The 12144-nt window shown below is 40.1% G+C and overlaps 1 protein-coding gene across 8 annotated transcripts in view; it reads left to right on the plus strand.

Annotated features, from left to right (window-relative positions):
• The window catches only part of LOC144606868 (heterogeneous nuclear ribonucleoprotein R), a 33175-nt gene that overhangs the window by 3301 nt on the left and 17730 nt on the right, over window positions 1-12144 (plus strand). For all 8 annotated transcript variants that reach the window (XM_078423313.1, XM_078423317.1, XM_078423314.1 and 5 more), the window contains exons 2-10: window positions 775-946; window positions 2613-2731; window positions 3487-3594; window positions 5132-5245; window positions 5659-5835; window positions 6022-6157; window positions 8326-8531; window positions 9075-9224; window positions 11969-12090. In XM_078423313.1, the coding sequence (XP_078279439.1) occupies window positions 787-946; window positions 2613-2731; window positions 3487-3594; window positions 5132-5245; window positions 5659-5835; window positions 6022-6157; window positions 8326-8531; window positions 9075-9224; window positions 11969-12090 (1292 nt within the window). In that variant the 5' untranslated portion in view covers window positions 775-786. The remainder of the gene's footprint in view (window positions 1-774; window positions 947-2612; window positions 2732-3486; window positions 3595-5131; window positions 5246-5658; window positions 5836-6021; window positions 6158-8325; window positions 8532-9074; window positions 9225-11968; window positions 12091-12144) is intronic.

Here is a 12144-nt window from a genome sequence, read left to right on the forward strand (position 1 = left end):
CTTTGATATATGCACCGTGCAAAACATAAGTTGCACAGATGTAGCTTGTATGAATTTTTTGAGAGATTTATTTTGGACGGTATAGATTTTTTTCATTCGGGAATATCAATCTGATCTGGAATTATACATTGATTAAAAGACCCAGGAATGTTATTTTTTCTCCTTTTCCAGTGGTTTAGGTATTTAGTGAATTTGCTTGAATAATTGTATGTTGGTCAATGATGAAAGATAACTGAGGGGCGAGGGGGTTGTGTCTTATCAAACATAAAATAGTAGAGGGTAAAATTAATGTTTTAAATAAATCTTTGCTGAGATAATACAGTACTAGAAGATTTTCCTCTGTACCATGTATCGGCATTAAGCACCATCAGAACAACTTATTTCACCTGGGAAACATCACGCCCACTCTTTGCAGATTTACTAAGGTTACTGATTTTCAAGCGCAGAGCATCCCTGCTGAACCAGTGTGACATTTCCATTTCCGACACTAGCCATCTCTGTTTCTGAGTGGTGTATAGTGGGCAGATTTTGTGTTGTAGTCTACAGTCAACTAAGAAATGCCCAGATTTATCTTTGGGATCTTTAAAATGCTCTTTGAACAGAAGGATCTTTATCATCTCATCTAGGCTGCAGCTAAACTCCAGAGCGTGGGGACAGACTTCTAGCCACTGGACAGCCCAAACCCCACTGCTTACGTAGCATTTGAAATAAAGCCTTGTGACCATTTGATGTACGGAAGGAAAAAAACGTCTAAATATCTTTTTTTAATTCCAGCTATAATTAGAAATGGCTACTGAAGTGAATGGAAATGCAGTGCAGGTGAAGGAGGAGGAAGAACCCATGGATACCTCATCTGCTGCCACCCATTCAGAACACTACCAGGTGCTACTAGATGCTGGCTTGCCACAGAAAGTAGCAGAAAGGCTAGATGATATCTTTCAAACAGGTATAATATAACAAGTGATTTTAGTAGTCCAAACTAATGCTTTAACCTGAACATAATGTGTAACAGGAAAATATTTGACTTTCTCCTGACAACAAATTTGAGACTTAATGTATTTGTTGAATTCAAAAGAGATTGCTGTGTATAATTTCTGCCGGCATTTGTAGTGGTATTAGTAGTGCATTATTTTGACAATAGACAATAGGTGCAGGTGCAGGAGGAGGTCATATAGACATTAGACAATAGGTGCAGGAGGAGGCCATTCGGCCCTTCGAGTCAGCACCGCCATTCAATGTGATCATGGCTGATCATTCTCAATCAGTACCCCGTTCCTGCCTTCTCCCCATACCCCCTGACTCCGCTATCCTTAAGAGCTCCATCCAGCTCTCTCTTGAATACATTCAGAGAATTGGCCTCCACTGCCTTCTGAGGCAGAGAATTCCACAGATTCACAACCCTCTGACTGAAGAAGTTTTTCCTCATCTCAGTTTATGTAGGGCTCAAAATTAAATTACCCCAAGCAGCACCCAACAATGGCTGTTGCCACTGAACTGATTCAAAAAAGCTTCCTGTATTTTCATAATTAAAGTTCAAAAAGCAGTGAACTTTATTAAAATTCTATGTGAAAACTGCAAAACATGAATGTGTTTTGTGCCTAATTATTTTGAGGCATTTCAATGAATTTATAAATTTTAATTTATAACCTTTCATAATTTTGAGCCCCACCGAAACTGCCAATGTTTATTAAGCTGCATCGATAACCCCAAAATGGAGTTATGCGATATGTTTTTAGCATGTGCAGAAGGTGAGCAATGGTTTTTAACTGCTTCCAATAATGGCGTACTACTTTAACTGAGGGGGTTCATTGATTACCCTATTTTGCACTCTAATTATATCATATTTTTCATGTGGCAATGGAGCTAAGGCATTTAATGGACTATGCATATTCTGTTAGTTTTGATTTTAAAATACATAATGATACATATGCCAAAAATATTCAGTTACGGAAAATGAAATAATTTAAACTGCATGCTGAGTAAGAGCAGAGAGTGGCTGTCATCCCTGTAACATATTCCTTATAAGTTGAGGTTGCTGTTGCTAAAAAAAAAATGTTAACGCCTATGCCATTTACTGCATTTCTAGTATTTGGTGCTTGCAATCTAAATCAATTGAAATGGTGAAAATTGGTGCATCAGGCACTGCATTTTTAACTGGATGATACAGAGGATGTAGATAAGTTAAATGGAGTGGTTCAAATTCCAATTTAAAAAAAAGGATATGTACATTATCCCTTTATGGATCTGAATTTTGATTCATTGTACATGAGGTCCAACTTTTCCTGTTTTTCAAAGATATTTGCATATTTTGATATAGCATGCAAATACATAATGAAGACATGATGGCTCTTATTACTTTCAACACTTTTAGCCAGGCAATTTATGAAAGCTTAATCAGAGCTGTTAATATGGGCCGTAAATTAAAGTAGTCCAAAGGATTTTAAGTAAAAATAGACAAGCTAGAAACTCAATGGTGTTTTTTTTTGTTGGCTCCTATCATTATTAATATAAATTTTAGAAGGCAGTGATAATATTGGTACACTCTGCGTGAATAAGCTAGAACGTTGAACCACCTTTTTTATCTAATAATTTTGTATTGAATTTTGTTTCAGCATTGGTATCCTATGCTGATCTTGATGAAAGAGCCATTGATGCCCTGAGGGAGTTCAATGAAGAAGGGGCACTGGCTGTCTTGCAACAGTTTAAAGAAAGTGACCTATCACACGTGCAGGTAAAATAAAATGCGTGTCTGCTCTGCTGGTATGCAGTGGTTATGCAACAATATACTTATTGAAATTTGATAATGCAAAATGATTGACTTTAGGTTACATATAACAGAACTTTATTGTCATTCGGTATAAATACCGAACGAAATTTCAGCAGTCACAAGACACAGCAAAAATGAAAAGAACACAGGACACACGACCCCAACACCAACATCCATCACAGTGACTCCAAACACCCCCTCACTGTGATGGAAGGCAACAAAACTTCCACTCTCTTCCCCCCCGCGCCCACGGACAGGCAGCTCGACCCCTACCGAGGCAACCGACACGCACAGCCCCCGTAAGGGGATGGAAGACCCCGCGGCCGAGCCACACCGGGCACTGAAACGTCCCGCGGCCAAGCCGCGCTGGCGATGTTAAGTCCAGCGGCCGAGCCGCACTGGGCACTGAAACGTCCCGCAGCCGAGCCGAGCCGCGCCGGCGATGTTAAGTCCAGCGGCCGAGCCGCACCGGGCACTGAAACGTCCCGCAGCCGCGCCGGCGATGTTAAGTCCCGCAGCCGAGCTGCGCCGGGCACATTTAGTCTCATAGGAAAGAGAATTTAAGTCAGATGTCAAAAAATTACATCAAACAATGAATACAGATCAAATGGTTTAAAAGTTTGTGAGATTAGACATCATAAAACTTGGCTCTTCATTTCAAATGTTTTTATCCATTATTATGGATTCAAATTATTGGTATTAACTTCATTAATTTCTAGAATAAAAGTGCCTTTCTGTGTGGAGTAATGAAGACCTACAGACAACGGGAGAAGCAAGGTAACAAAGTACAGGATGCTACAAAGGGTCCTGATGAGTCAAAAATCAAGGTAAGATATATTGGAAGATAAGTTGGTTAAACTGGTGGACATGGAGTTAATATGTCAGAGTTGTGAGTGATTGGTATGATGGCCAGTCACCACACTGGAGCAATTTAGAGTGGAGGTTAACATACCAACCCACACATGTGAAATAGAATAGTGAGAGGCTTGGATAGAATGAATGTGGAGAGAATGCTTCCACTAGTGGGAGAGTCTAAGACTAGAGGTCATAGCCTCAGAATTAAAGGATGTTCTTTTAGGAAGGAGATGAGGATTTTTTTAAGTCAGAGGGTGGTGAATCTGTGGAATTCTTTGCCACAGATGGCTGTGGAGGCTAAGTCAGTGGATAACTTTGAGGCAGAGATAGAAAGATTCATGATTAGTATGGGTGTCGGAGGTTATGGGGAGAAGGCAGGAGAATAGGGTTAGGAGGGAGAGAGAGATAGATCAGCCATGATTGAATGGCGGAGTAGACTTGATGGGCCGAATGGCCTAAATCTGCTCCCATCATATCTCTTCTGATGTGCAAACTCCACTCAGGCAGCACAAAAGAGCAGGATTGAATCATGGACCCTGTGATTGAGGCAGTAGCTCCAAATATTGTCAACTATATAGTTATCCTGGGGGCATTGGCTTAAGATGAGAGGAGAAAGATTTAAAATGGACCTGAAGGGCAACTTCTTCAGTGTAGTGAACAATCTCATTTTAAAAAAAACATTTGGACAAGCACATGAATAGGAAAGGTTTAAAGAGATGTAGACAAATGGGACTAATTTAAATGAACATCTTGGCCAGCATGTACAAGTTGGGCTAAATGGGTTTTTTTCTGCACTATGACTTTAATTATAAACAAAGTCTACAAAAACCTTTATTTAGATAAAATATTATACCATGACATTTTATAGTATTACTTCTAATTTTAGTTTATAATGTTAATGTAATAGAGAGTGTACTGTTTGTAAAGAGATGGACTATATTGTCTGAGCCAAGCAGGTGATTGGCATCAGGACAAAAATTAAAGAGTGTTGTGAAATCGTAAGCGTGGGAAAGTTTAGAGTGCAAGGGTACAGTGATTAAATGATTTGGTAGTTATGTGTATTTTTTCAGTTTTAAGAACTGAAGGTAAGAGGTTAGTGTTCATCATGATGGTATTCACCATTGTAATTCCAAGTTTAATATTTGTCTCTGCCTTATTTTGAGTCCATGAACCTATATGAATTTGGTGGGATATGACAACATAAATATTTTGAGAATTACACCTGTGCTGTCACATGTATATATTAAATTAAGTTGTGTAGGAAAATAACTGCAGATGCTGGTACAAATCAAAGGTATCACAAAATGTTGGATTAATTCAGCATCTCTGGAGAGAAGGAATGGAATTAAGTTAATTGGATTGCTCAACTGATTTATTTATAAACATAAGTTTGACCATGGTTCTGTTTGCATTTCTACTTGTTATGTAGTTCTTCTGGCAAGGCAAATGTTTCATAAAATACTGTATGCTGGTAAGGATTTTGCACTAAATTGTTACTACATTGTTTAGGCACTGCTAGAACGGACAGGGTATACTTTGGATGTAACCACAGGGCAAAGGAAGTATGGTGGCCCTCCTCCTGATGGCGTGCATTCAGGGCCACAACCTGGAATTGGAACAGAGGTTAGTGATTTATTACAATGTGATCTGTGATCCACACTATTCAATGATAGATAGGATGTATTACAATTTGCACCATACTTGTGAGGAATTTCCATCGGGTAGGGCAATTGACTTCCGTTGTGGAGCGGGAATAGAAATCAAAGGAATTCGGGTGAAAATGTTAATATAATGATTGCTTTTATCTTATACAAAAAAGTACATATAACTGACTTGGAATAATTTCCTGCTGCTCAAATTATCCAACTGTATATCCAACCACCTGTTACCTGTTTTGCAATCCAGATATAAAAGTCTTTAAAAATCTTTTGATTGTAATTTGCATTATGTTAGTTACTTGGACCAAAGTACACGGAGTTGCAGCGTGGCAAAATTTTCAGACAATAAATTTGCAACTTAATTGCTTGGACACTTAGGTATTTGTTGGGAAGATACCCAGGGATTTGTATGAAGATGAACTTGTCCCATTGTTTGAAAAAGCGGGTGCCATTTGGGACTTAAGACTTATGATGGATCCCCTATCAGGCCAAAACCGTGGCTACGCATTTGTGACATTTTGCAACAAAGATGCAGCTCAAGAGGCTGTCAAACTGGTAAGAATTTAATTTTTTTTTAAAATCCTTTCTACAAAACTTCATGAATGAAACACTTTGAACGTTTTGGCTCAACGGCAGATTCTTTTGAATGTTTTTACTGGTATATTAAATTCAGTTTCAACTGAAGTCACTGGGACGCTGCACAAATGTTAACATGCTAAATCTGTCTCTTTTATTTTGTAGTGCGATAATTGTGAAATCCGTCCTGGTAAACACATTGGAGTTTGCATTTCTGTGGCCAACAATAGACTGTTTGTTGGTTCTATTCCAAAGAACAAGACCAAGGAAAACATAATGGAAGAATTCAGCAAAGTCACAGGTTAGGTCAGAGGATTCTTGGATGCCAAAAATAACAACTATTTAAACAAAAAAGTTTAGGTTGAAACTTCTGATTTAAAAAAATATATTTAATTGACGGGGGACGGGGGGACCTGTATTAATTCTAATGTGATCGACTCTTCTGTTTATTATTTTTAAGTAATTGGTTTGGTGGTTCACTCACGTGGGCATTTTGCAAATATGTCAAGTCAAGTTTATTTGTCACATGCACATACACGTTGTGCAGTGAAATGAAAGTGGCAATGCCTGCGGTTTGTGCAAAAAAAAAAGAATTACAGTTACAGCATATAAATAAAAGTTAATACAGAGAAGACAAAATTGAGTCAAAATGTAGTCCCTGCAGTTATAAAAGTTAACAGTCCTGATGGCTGTGGGAAGAAACTCCTTCTCGTCCTCTCCGTTTTCACAGCGTGACAGCGGAGGCGCTTGCCTGACCGTAGCATCTGGAACAGTCCGTTGCTGGGGTGGCAGGGGTCCCTCATAATCTTGCTTGCTCTGGATCTGTACCTCCTGATGTATAGGTCCTGCAGGGGGGCGAGTGTAGTTCCCATGGTGCGTTCTGCCGAACGCACTACTCTGCAGGGCCTTCCTAGCCTGGGCAGAGCTGTTCCCAAACCAGACTATATGCCGGACGGGATGCTCTCTACAGCCCCAGAGTAGAAGCAATGAAGGATCCTCAGAGACACTCTGAATTTCCTCAGCTGTCTAAGTTGGTAAAGGCGCTGCTTTGCCTTACCCACCAGTGCAGCAATGTGCGTTGCCCATGTCAGATCCTCTTTGATGTGGACTTCCAAGTATTTAAAACTGCTCACCCTATCCACGGTAGACCCATTTATTTCCAGTGGCGTGTATGTCCTTGGATGTTGAGCCCTTCTAAGGTCCACAATCAGCTCCTTAGTTTTTTTGACATTCAAGAGGAGGCTATTGTCCTGACACCAGAGTGCCAGATCAGCCACCTCCTCCCGGTAGGCCTTCTCATTGTTGTCGGAGATCCGGCCCACCACCATAGTGTCATCAGCAAACTTGCTGATGGAGTTTGAGCTGAACCTGGCCACACAGTCATGTGTGTACAGGGAGTACAGTAGGGGGCTAAGGACGCAACCCTGGGGGGATCCTATGCTCAGGGTGAGGGGGCTAGATGTGTGTTCTCCCATTTTGACCACTTGGGGCCTGGCCGTGAGAAAGTCCAGGACCCAGGCACACAGAGGGGTGCTAAACCCCAGTTCCAGCAGCTTCTCAGCCAGTCTGCTGGGGACTATTGTGTTGAAAGCTGAACTAAAGTCAATGAACAGCATCCTCACATAGCCCCCCTTCTGGCTGTCCAGATGAGAGAGAGAGAGAGAGAGAGAGCGCGGTCGGTGTGCAGAACCTGGGAGACCGCATCATCCGTGGACCTGTTATGGTTCTTCATTTGAAAAACAAATGTGCTGGAGGAACTCGGCGGGCCAGCTGAAGTGATATGATTTAAATATAACAATCGTTATTTTGCATAGTATTTTTGTTTTTTGCCTTTTATTTGGTAATTGAGCTAATGTATGGGGCCATGTGGATAATGGGAACAAAGGCAATAAGCCTGACATTTTAGCTAAAGTTTGTTTCATTTTACAGTATAATCTACTTCAGTTGAGCATGTCTATGATGGTATTCTTGTGTCATATAAGTCTCCCTTTGCCTCTCTACATCCTATCCCGTTCCTGAAAAACCTTGTCCAACAAAAACATACTTTGGTTTTGAAAGCTGTCTTTGATTCCCTGTGTCAGGAGCATTTTAGGTAAATGTTTCTTACATATATTAAAAATTATGTTGAAATGTGGTTCCTGAATACATGGACTTGAACCTTTGTGTTCTGTGTTTTTCTGGATTCACCCACTGGAGAAAATAGATTCTCTTAGCTGCCCCATTAATTCCCTTTTATCAACTTTCAAGCAAGAAAATATTCTTCTTGTAAGTTAACTCTTTTTGCCCTATATTTGATAAAATATCAATGACGTGGTATTGACTACCATGTAATTTTTACAGATGTGTATATTTCCCAATTGAATGTAATAGATTGTATCTCTGACCAGTTAGAACCTATTTTAATGTCCAGTATTTTGGTTGGCTTAGAAAGATTATTTTAATACAATTAATTTTCCTTCTCTTCTGCAGAGGGTCTCACTGATGTTATTCTCTATCATCAGCCTGATGATAAGAAGAAAAACAGAGGCTTCTGTTTTCTAGAATTTGAGGATCACAAGTCTGCTGCACAGGCAAGGCGAAGATTAATGAGCGGAAAAGTCAAGGTTTGGGGAAATGTTGTCACTGTGGAATGGGCAGATCCAGTAGAGGAACCAGATCCGGAGGTGATGGCAAAGGTAACACGACTAAAGAAAAAGAGATCATTCACTCCATTGGCACCCAGCAGCATATTATCTTCCCTCACTTACATCCAGTAGCCTATTTATTTTCATACTCTAAAGTTGTCCTCCGCTAACCCCCCTCCCTCAGATCTCAAACTACCAAGCCACTCTGAAATATGAAACATTGAAGTCTCATTCTCCTTTGTAAGGGTTATTTGGATGTCATTTGTAAAACCACGTGTGCACAATTTAGTATTTTAAAAGTTCTGAATTTCTACCTTTCTGCAAATGTCAGTTTTCTTTTTTTAAGGAATTGGTAGGTCCATGTTGTAGTTCTAATGATTCTATTAACTTCATTCTGCGTCAGTTAACTTTCCTCCTAAATCCCTGTGTTTAATGTCACAATTGTTTGAATGTTTACCAGTGATCTGTTGACCCAGATATGTGCCATTTTGTTCTAGTACTGTATGATATGTAAGTGTCTGGGTTAGAAAGTGTAATGCTGTTAACTGAATTTGTTAGTTTTAATTCTTTATTGTTCGTTGTTATCTTGTACAGGTCAAAGTTCTGTTTGTAAGAAACCTGGCCAGCTCTGTTACAGAAGATATCCTTGAAAAGACTTTTAGTCAGTTTGGGAAACTGGAACGTGTGAAAAAATTGAAAGACTATGCATTTGTCCATTTTGAGGACCGAGATTCGGCAGTAAAGGTTTGTACATATTGAAGTGGATAACCTATTTCAGTTATATCAGGATTTGACATTGGCAGAGTGACAGTTTTGCAAGTTCATTGATTAATTTTCTTGATTTTTTTTTAGACATCAATGGTTTATTTGATGATTTATGGGGTTCATTTTATTCAACCTAATGCTATTTATGATACATGGTTCAAAATTGACCATGGCCATTTCCTTGGCCTTTTGGCATATGTCTGAAATCTCTAACTAATACTGTAACATGTTTAGTTTAATTTAATTTCACTCTTTCCAACCCAAAGTAAGTGAATTAATACTAGTTCATTAAAATTTAAAACATGACTTACTTGAACAGATGATGGGCACGAGCAATTCCGTGTATGATTCGGATATCATTGCATCACTGTTGACTAAAGTATATTTGTGAATTAAGGCGTAGTAATATCCCGTGATGAAATTCAATTAGAGGTTGAAATGTTTCAAATTTTCATGGGTCAATAAGATTTAATGTTGTTTGTGTATAATGTATTGCTTTCGTGCCAACAGATTATCATGATATACTAAGTTTAATCTATAACCATTGGTTTTCCATGCAGTTAGTGCATGTAATTGGGATAGGAAGGAGCTGAGTCAAAACAAAAGATGAAGCGTACAAATTAGCAAGAAAAAGCAGCCTACCAGAGGACTGGGAGAAATTCAGAGTCCAGCAGAGGAGGACAAAGGGCTTAATTAGGAAAGGGAAAATAGATTATGAAAGAAAACTGGCAGGGAACATAAAAACTGACTGCAAAAGCTTTTATAGATATGTGAAGAGAAAAAGATTAGTTAAAACAAATGTAGGTCCCTTGCAGTCAGAAACAGGTGAATTGATCATGGGGATCAAGGACATGGCAGACCAATTGAATAACTACTTTGGTTCGGTCTTCACTAAGGAAGACATAAATAATCTGCCGGAAATAGCAGGGGACCGGGGGTCAAATGAGATGGAGGAACTGAGTGAAATCCAGGTTAATCGGGAAGTGGTGTTAGGTAAATTGAATGGATTAAAGGCCGATAAATCCTCAGGGCCAGATAGGCTGCATCCCAGAGTGCTTAAGGAGGCAGCCCCAGAAATAGTGGATGCATTAGTGATAATTTTTCAAAACTCTTTAGATTCTGGAGTAGTTCCTGAGGATTGGAGGGTAGCTAATGTAACCCCACTTTTCAAAAAGGGAGGGAGAGAGAAAACGGGGAATTACAGACCAGTTAGTCTAACATCGGTAGTGGGGAAAATGCTAGAGTCAGTTATTAAAGATGGGATAGCAGCACATTTGGAAAGTGGTGAAATCATTGGACAAAGTCAGCATGGATTTATGAAAGGTAAATCATGTCTGACGAATCTTATAGAATTTTTCGAGGATGTAACTAGTAGAGTGGATAAGGGAGTACCAGTGGACTTGTATCTGGACTTCCAGAAGGCTTTTGACAAGGTCCCACATAAGAGATTAGTATGCAAACTTAAAGCACACGGTATTGTGGGTTCAGTATTGATGTGGATAGAGAACTGGCTGGCAGACAGGAAGCAAAGAGTAGGAATAAACGGGTCCTTTTCAGAATGGCAGGCAGTGACTAGTGGGGTACCGCAAGGCTCAGTGCTGGGACCCCAGCTATTTACAATATATATTAATGATTTGGACGAGGGAATTGAATGCAACATCTCCAAGTTGGCGGATGACACGAAGCTGGGGGGCAGTGTTAGCTGTGAGGAGGATGCTAGGAGGCTGCAACGTGACTTGGATAGGTTAGGTGAGTGGGCAAATGCATGGCAGATGCAGTATAATGTGGATAAATGTGAGGTTATCCACTTTGGTGGCAAGAACAGGAAAGCAGACTATTACCTGAATGGTGGCCAATTAGGAGAAGGGGAGATGCAACGAGACCTGGGTGTCGTGGTACACCAGTCATTGAAAGTAGGCATGCAGGTGCAGCAGGCAGTGAAGAAAGCGAATGGTATGTTGGCATTCATAGCGAGGGGATTTGAGTATAGGAGCAGGGAGTTCTGCTGCAATTGTACAGGGCATTGGTGAGACCACACCTGGAGTATTGCGTATAGTTTTGGTCTCCTAATCTGAGGAAAGACATTCTTGCCATAGAGGGAGTACAGAGAAGGTTCACCAGATTGATTCCTGGGATGGCAGGACTTTCATATGTACTTGCTGGAATTTAGAAGATTGAGGGGGGATCTTATAGAAACTTACAAAATTCTTAAGGGGTTGGACAGGCTAGATGCAGGAAGATTGTTCCCGATGTTGGGGAAGTCCAGAACAAGGGGTCACAGTTTAAGGATAAGGGGGAAGTCTTTTAGGACCGAGATGAGAACGTTTTTTTTCACACAGAGAGTGGTGAATCTGTGGAATTATCTGCCACAGAAGGTAGTTGAGGCCAGTTCATTGGCTATATTTAAGAGGGAGTTAGATGTGGCCCTTTAGGCTAAAGGGATCAGGGGGTATGGAGAGAAGGCAGGTACGGGATACTGAGTTGGATGATCAGCCATGATCATATTGAATGGCGGTGCAGGCTCGAAGGGCCGAATGGCCTACTCCTGCACCTATTTTCTATGTTTCTATGCGTCCAAGGATTCAAAATACAGCTATTTACAGTAGATTCGCCAGACTCGTGTCCAATAAAAGGATGTGCTGATGATAGAAGTGAAGTTGAGGGTCTCATGCATTGATCTGAATGGCATCCTCCTGATCTAACTCATGTTCTTTCCTTCACAGGCGATGAGAGAAATGAATGGAAGAGAAGTTGAAGGCGAAGATATTGAAATAGTTCTTGCAAAGCCACCAGATAAGAAAAAGAAAGAACGACAAGCTCAAAGACAGGCTACAAGGACTCAAGTGTAAGTTGATTGTTTTGGAGAAAAAGTAATCTGATGTGTCTTGTATTTTCTTTT

The sequence above is a fragment of the Rhinoraja longicauda genome, chromosome 27 (assembly GCF_053455715.1).
Source record: "Rhinoraja longicauda isolate Sanriku21f chromosome 27, sRhiLon1.1, whole genome shotgun sequence".
Classification (NCBI taxonomy): domain Eukaryota; kingdom Metazoa; phylum Chordata; class Chondrichthyes; order Rajiformes; family Arhynchobatidae; genus Rhinoraja; species Rhinoraja longicauda.